At 45.4% G+C, this 7,469-nt stretch overlaps 1 protein-coding gene across 1 annotated transcript in view; it reads left to right on the top strand.

The window, feature by feature from the left end:
- The window catches only part of ALKBH5 (alkB homolog 5, RNA demethylase), a 25,125-nt gene extending 18,385 nt beyond the window's left edge, over nucleotides 1-6,740 (top strand). The window contains exons 2-4 of the mRNA XM_088448119.1: nucleotides 3,456-3,536; nucleotides 4,381-4,521; nucleotides 5,577-6,740. Of these exons, the coding sequence (XP_088304245.1) occupies nucleotides 3,456-3,536; nucleotides 4,381-4,521; nucleotides 5,577-5,763 (409 nt within the window). The 3' untranslated portion in view covers nucleotides 5,764-6,740. The remainder of the gene's footprint in view (nucleotides 1-3,455; nucleotides 3,537-4,380; nucleotides 4,522-5,576) is intronic.
- Nucleotides 6,741-7,469: the final 729 nt, after the last annotated feature.

The following is a 7,469-nucleotide window of genomic DNA, read 5'->3' as shown; positions in this document are numbered from 1 at the left end:
CTAGTTAATAATATACCTTTCAAAATTGCATATGACTTTTTTTTTTTTTTTTTTTCTTGTTGCGCCCACACACTTAAGGTGCCCACACACATAGCGATCTGCACACTACCACACGATGTGTGCGATTTCCCCTGAACTCTTCCCCGGCAGTCCTACACACTATTTGGAGTAAAAAATGTCCAATCTGACTTAAGATCTGTCGTCCATCCAGTGCATTGTGTCCCAGATTGGCACATCTGCCCTACAGCACGGCAGATCTGAAGATGCGATGTGCGACCAGCGGGGACGTGCATTTGCATTGTGATCTTGAGTGGACACTCACGATTTGGGCATATTTTACACGATTTGATGTAATCGGGCAAATCGTGTAAAATATCGCTGTGTGTGTGTGGGCAGTTTTAGATCTTGAATATTCAGCCTGGTTGGTATTTTGAGTCTGACATACCTGAATTACAGTGTGGCTCTAAATCATAATAAACTCAAACATGAATTAATATAGTCAAAAACCATTTAATTTGCTTAATCACAATAATATATACATAGGGCTCGATTCAATTGAACGCGAATTAAATAGCGCAGAGATGGAGCTCCTAGAGCTATTAAATTCAGCGCGCTGTTAGGTCTGAGAATGCCCTGGGTGTTTAGTTGCGAGAACAGGCATTCTCCGACTAAACTGCCCGGCACAATGCTTTTTCCGCTGCACTAAGGGCAGAAAACGGCATCACGACTGTACTTTTGTCGAAATTTCTGCTCGCATCCCTGGAAGGGTGCGAGAAGAAATCATTGAGGCGCGCAGAATTGAATAGCTCCGGAAGCTGTCTCCCGGCGCTATTTAATTCGCGTTCAATTGAATCGAGCCCATAGAGGGAAAAAAAGCAAAAAATGTCCAAATGTTAAGTGCCTAGTAATATCCTCGTTACAGGATGGCTGCGGACCTTCTACTAATCACACCGAAACAAAAGCCTGTTTGGTTATGGCTATGCAGTTATTGAGGAGATGCACATCGTATGCTTGTTACATTTTATCTATAGATCTAGTAAGGGGCCAGTAAGGACAACTGCAGAGTCGTTCTTAACCCTGCATTTATAACGCTGATGACCAGTCTATTTATAGTAGGACACAGTGTGCCCGGGTTTCACCCTAGTTCCCTGCTATCAGATTAGCAGTGTACTAATCCTTTTTTTGTTCTGTTTTTTTTTTTCCTTCCTCCAATTTCCTATTACATCTTGAAACTACAACTTGTAAAGAAAAGGAAATTCTTGTGACAAGGAAATTTGTTAAAGGGTATTCCCGCGTGGTCTGTTCTTTTATTTATTACTCCCTGTTGCCAGTGGCTACACCCGGTTTGAAATCACTTCAACATGTTTGTTTTTTGGAAGTGTTTGTTTTACTGAATAATCCCAAAGTGTGTTTTTCTCTCTTTTTTTTTTTTTCCTTTAATTTTTTAGTTACAATTTGCGTATTGTTCATTTCTACATATTTCGTCGTCGTGAAATAGTTTAATAGTACAAGTGGGAGTCTAAAGCTGTATATACACAACATACGATGTATCGTACGATATATCGTTCTGATGCCGATCAGAACTACCATTCATACACATCTTATAGTATGTACGCCCAGTCCGTCGTTCACGGCTGTCACTTATCGTATCGTCCCATCTGCTGTTCTGTGCGGCAGATGAGACGATGCAATGAAAGACGTGGTGCTGTTACATACATTGTGCCATCGTACGCCAGAGCATGTAGTGTGTACGGCGCAGGCGTTACAACACACACTTCCGTTGCTGGGTTGCACGGTTTTATGGTGTGTACCCAGTTTTAAAGGAGTACTCCTTTTCCTCATAAGTCTTTGTAGACTGTTACATGTTTTAGCTTCTAGAGCACATACAAATAGTGATCTTGTCCTGCTGACTCTCCAGCAGGCAACATTACACAGATTAGTGGCGTCTGCACCTTCACCCACCACTAGGTGGCCCTGTGCACAATTTAGATATTTTAGTTACTACTTGCTATCCCAGTGGTTCCCAAACATTCTCAGTTCGAGGTACCCTTAGGGTCTCCATAATTTTTCAAGTCACCCCTAAGTCAAAATAATTACAAAACCGTCCCGTTGGGTCGTAATTTATTTTGGGTCAGGGCACAAATACTCATTATTATACTTTTATTATGTTTGCATACAGAATACACATGAATCCAAGGAATAAAAGAATATATTATATCCCCGTGTCTCGATTGGGCACCTCTCCATGTCCTTCAGAAGCGCCCCCCTTTCATCATGGTACAGGGCTGCCCCCAAGCTATCCCCGCAGTGTGAATGTGCATGGCATCTATTCACTTGCTGGTGAATGATACCCGTCCCACTCACCCCCCCACCCCCCCCCCCACCCAGCGGGACACTGTGGCCCAGCTATTTCAGCGAGAGCCGCCATAAGGGCAGGGCACACTTCAGCGACTTTGAATCGGGCAGGGGCGCCCCGCTAAAACAGCCTAGTGGGAAGGCTACCTCCGTGTCTCTCCCTCGGCACCCCCCCTCCCTTACTTTTAGTTGTGCTCGCCAGTACCGTCCTGCAGCATTGCCCCTGAGATCACACAGGAAGTGAGTGACTGAGATCAGACACATCACTGTGTTGTGGGACCTCGTGCAGCATCAGGCAGCCTCGTGATTCACTATCTGCTTTCCACTGACAGGACTGCTCCCATCGCTTCACTCATCGTCCCAACCCTTCTCCCCCCGTGCATGGAAAAAAAATACATTTAAATAAAATAATAAACTGAACGGCCTCGTTAGACGTACAGTTGGGGAAACACCGGACTATCCAATTTCTTGATATATACCAAATAAAATAGTAAGTTTTTTTTTTTTTATCAAGATCTGTTCAGTAGTATTTGAGTTAACCCAGGAAAGGCAGACAAAAATTCTAATGTGTAATTCGGTCTAGGTATCCTGTGTGTGCACATTTGTGCGCTCCCAAGGACGACATAAGATTGCTTAACCGTGCAGCACAGTTAATCAAACAATATTGTGTGTGGCTGTGCATGAAGGACGATTGGCCGTCGTTCTAATGTGTACCAGTTGAAATTGCCTTAAAATGTTACAATTTACGACAAAACAATTGTATTTATATATATATATATTGATTGCGGGAGTGAGAAGCTAGTTAAAGATACACACGTCAACCCGCTGTGTCTGCTGCGGTGAGATTGACACGTCGGACAGAAGTCTTTACCATGCAATAGCGCTTAGATAATAATGGAGGCGCAATCTTACTCTCCCGCAGCACCTCCTGGCTTCGGAATGCTATAGCCACAAATAGAATGTGACCACGAGCTCACCACACTCTGTCCCGCACATGCTGTTTTGTAAGTTAGGGTGCAGAAACTCAGGGTTCTTAAGCAGACTGAGATATTATTTAGCCCTGGTGCTGTACAGTACTGACCAAGTGTCTTCTCTTTCAGTGGTTATGCAGCAGACGAGATCACACACTGCATTCGGCCACAGGACATCAAGGAGAGACGTGCTGTTGTAATACTTAGAAAGTAAGTATTTTCTCTTGGGGACATCTAACGCTGGTTTGTGGATGAGATCCGCATGCTGTGCACAGTAAAATCTATTTTCTACTATGTTAAGCACTGGTTTGTAGTGTATTCTGTCACTCTTTGTGAACACTCCTGCGTAAACTGTCCAAATAAAAGTGAATCTGATTTAAATCGTAAGGCAGCAGTGTAAGAGACTATGGGGGGAATTCAATTGTTTTTCCGCACGTCCGCCACTGGATAGCACCCAGAGGCAGCAGTTCATTTGCTCTGCCATTTGGGCACCCATGGCCGCTGCAGCACGTTTCTGCTCGCAGCCTCCTGAGGTGGCGAGCAGAAATGCGCGATAAGTCAATGGGATTGATTTAATTCTACGCAATGCTTAGTAGCCCTGGAAGGGGAGCTCCCGGAGCGATTCATTGCATCCCGCTGTTTGGTCCGACTAAAGGACTTCTTCTCTCACTCCCTTAGGGTGCCGGCCACGCGGCCGTTTTCCTGCTGCACGGCCGGCACTTTATTTGAGAGAACCAGCATTCTCCGACTTAACTGGTTACTGTCGGACCAAACAGGGCGGTGAATCGAATAGCTTCGGGAGCTCCCTCCCGGGGCTATTCAGCATCGCGCTGAATCGAATCGAGCCCAATGGTTTGGGCACCCAAACACAGACTTAAAATGGGTTTAGCTCCTTTGGGCAGCTAAACCCAGGGCTTTTGGGCGTGTCAAAAGTTATGGACGTCTGATCAGAGCAACAATTGATTTCCATTACTTTGGGTGCCCCCAGAAAAAATGTATATATAATGTGTATTTTTGGATACTGGTCCTAAGTGCCTCTTATGTTTCATCACAGAACAAGAACAGAGGCGCCGCGGTTAGACACAAAATCCCTGGGTGGCAGTTACCAACTTGAGCGTTTGTCTGGTAGCAACAGACAACATATCCTGAAACCAAAGCGGTCCCATCGCAAGGCAGACCCGGGCGCTGCTCACCGGTAAGTGGTCCCTTTCAGATGGGGCAATGGCTCTATAGGTAGCCTGGTAAACAGTCTACAGTTTTACCCATGTACGGTTTACACCCATTCTTTAAAGTGTTGCTGAGGCAGCGGCTGATGTCAGATTATAAACCCGATTAATCAGAAAATTGAGTTGGGGATGTACTAAACTGCATATGTATGAATAGATGCACTGGTGTTCATTTCTTTGCTTGTTTTTATAGAACTAGGTTATTGCTGGCTATTTCTACATTGCTTGTTATTTTGATTTGTATTGTTCTTTTATTTTATTTTAATCTAATCTTCTCATGGTGCTTTGATAGACTTCTCCATACAGTTCTGTATGGCTTGTAGTGTTCCCTCTAGCTCCGGCGGGAGGCAGGGCGCCGGAGCTAGAGAGGGCATGCCCGTGCGCGCGCGACCTAGAAGGGGGCGTGGCCATCGGAAAAGGGGGCGTGTCTATAAGACACGTCCCCTTTTCGTCACTCTTGGGGGCGTGCCCGGCACTTACGGACACGCCGGGCAGCCCCCAAGCCCTGCAAACAGGGAGAATAGATGCCGGGCGCATGCGCCCGGCGTCTATCCTCCGGCGGTGACCGGGTCACCGCATGTTTCTCCACCCGCGGGACACTGCGTCCCGCGGGTGAGAACGGCTCCCACAGGCTGTGAGGGCAGGGCGCTTTTTGCCCTCCTCCTGGAGGGCAGGGTGCTTTTTGCCCTCCAGAAGGAGGGCTGGGCGCCGCGCCCCGCTAAAACAGCCTAGCGGGACCGCTAGCTTGTTTGATGTACTGGATAATGTTAGGTTTTCTTTTTCTTCTGGTTTGTGTATTAAAATGAAAATCCCAATCTGCCGGTAATCTGACAGTTGGGATGGTGACTACGTCCCATGAGAAATAATCCCACGTTATTACATGGAGTGTTCCATATATGCCATGTCGCCGGCCGTCTATATGGACATGTTTGAAAGTTACTGTTGGATAACAGACAAATTGAGAGTTTCCAGTAACAATAGAGGCCGAGCGCTTACACCTGCCTTTTCCTTCCCTCCTCTACAGACCTCGCGTTCTGGAAATGGATAAAGAGGAGAACAGAAGATCTGTCATTTTACCAAAACCAAGGAGACGAAGCAACTTCAGCTCTGAGAACTATTGGCGGAGGCCTTATGATTACGTGGACACCTATACAGATACGGGGGAGGACGAGGGAAGCCCGGCTCGGAAAGTTAAAATGAGGCGACATTGACAAAGCCCTTCCACAGACTCTGGTCCCCAAGTCGGTGGACTGTGGAACGATTTTTTTGTTTTCTTTTTTGTTTTTCCTCCTCCTCCATGGCTTAAAATGTGCATATGAAGGCCCAGCCCAGTTCTGACGTGTTTAAAAATCAATGCAACATGTTCTGGATCCAGTCCTTCTCACTGTCCAGCCAGGGTTTTTTTTTGGTTTATAACTGAGGTCAGGAGTCTTAATGCCAGCAGGGGTCCCCCGATAGCCGGTTCCAGAAGGGGGCAGCCAGCAGGTAACCTTGCAGCTTGTGTGCCGGTATGCCGTTTCACTAAAGGAAAGGATCAGTATGGAACAAAACAAAAGAAACACCTCGCAAGGGGGACAGTTTGGTTTAGGAATGTTTTAATATTTTGTTTAGCACAGTTTTTTCTTTCTTTTCATATTTTATTTTTTAGTTTCTGTCCCAGAAACTAGAGAAGGGAAACGTCACAGGTGTATAAGATTGTGATGGCGTCAGGTGCTGCCCCCCCACCGTTCTGAGGCTGGAGCGGCTGGCCACGTCACCCCGCACCCTCTGCTCCCACTTCTAATATAAAATGGTTAGGAAATGTCTTCAATGTTTCTCAGATGATTAAATATTCTACAAAGAAATTCAGACGTTTTATTTCTAGCAATATAAGCACTAAAAAAAAATAAAAAAAAAAATATATATAAGCAAATTTTATTTTATTCTGTATGGCCTCAAGTTGTCTGTAAATGATGAAATTAAATTCTGTTTTGCCGAATCAGGGCTTGTTTATATGCAAACTCTGTTGCCTGCATGACCTTGTGAATCGGAAGCGGAGTCTACAATGCCGGATGGTCCGCTATATGATGGCGTCTGGCGGTAATGTGTACAGTATGTACAGTTTCTGGTGTAATGATAGGATACGGACCTAATGCTTCCCTGGGCAATGGCCGCATCAGGTGTAACTTATTAAAATGTATTCAATCTGTTATGGATTATGCAGACTTGCAGATGAGTCTCATTCGCCGCTGTAGATAAAATGGTCGGTCGCCTAATCTCTTCATCAAATCCAAGATGGTTTGCAGAACACCTATTGGGGTTTTTTTTCCCTGTGTTTTTAAAACCAGAGCCCTTTGTCTTCCCAACTGTTTGCCAAGAAAGTTCCAGTTGATATACTGGGTTCAACAAACATCCGTTACAGATTCTAACACTTGTGTATCGCCTCTGGCAGTTCTTGTGACTTTATCCTGCTACTATATATGCAGCAAGTGCAGACAGGGAACTGAGTGTGAACATCCCTTCGTTTAACCACTGGCTGGACTGGCAGCAGTAACTGTACTGTGGGTTGGTTGCTCCATAACTTTTTGTTTTGTTGTTGTTCTGTTTTTTTTATTTAATAATTTTTTTTTAATGTTGCCTCTTAATAGCAGAGTATTCTCCCATGGTCACTGTCATTGGCCCCAACGGCAGTATAGATTAAGTCTAGATCAGATCTCCCGTCTCTAGAACTATTGCTACCTAGATCTACCAGCAACCTACTATTCGGTCCAGACAGCACCAGCTCTCATCTTGTTAATACGCTGGGGGAGATCTATCAGACTCTGTTCGGATTAAGTATGCCCCTCCCCTGGGTTAGCTACCTGAGCTACACTTCAGTGCTTGTGTAGTACACCTGCACAAAAAGTGCCATCATTTGTGCCCCGGCCCCTCAGGTCAC

The sequence above is a fragment of the Taudactylus pleione genome, unplaced genomic scaffold, assembly GCF_031769625.1.
Source record: "Taudactylus pleione unplaced genomic scaffold, aTauple2 ptg000451l, whole genome shotgun sequence".
In the NCBI taxonomy this organism is placed as follows: domain Eukaryota; kingdom Metazoa; phylum Chordata; class Amphibia; order Anura; family Myobatrachidae; genus Taudactylus; species Taudactylus pleione.
This window is presented reverse-complemented; position numbering and strand designations above follow the sequence as displayed.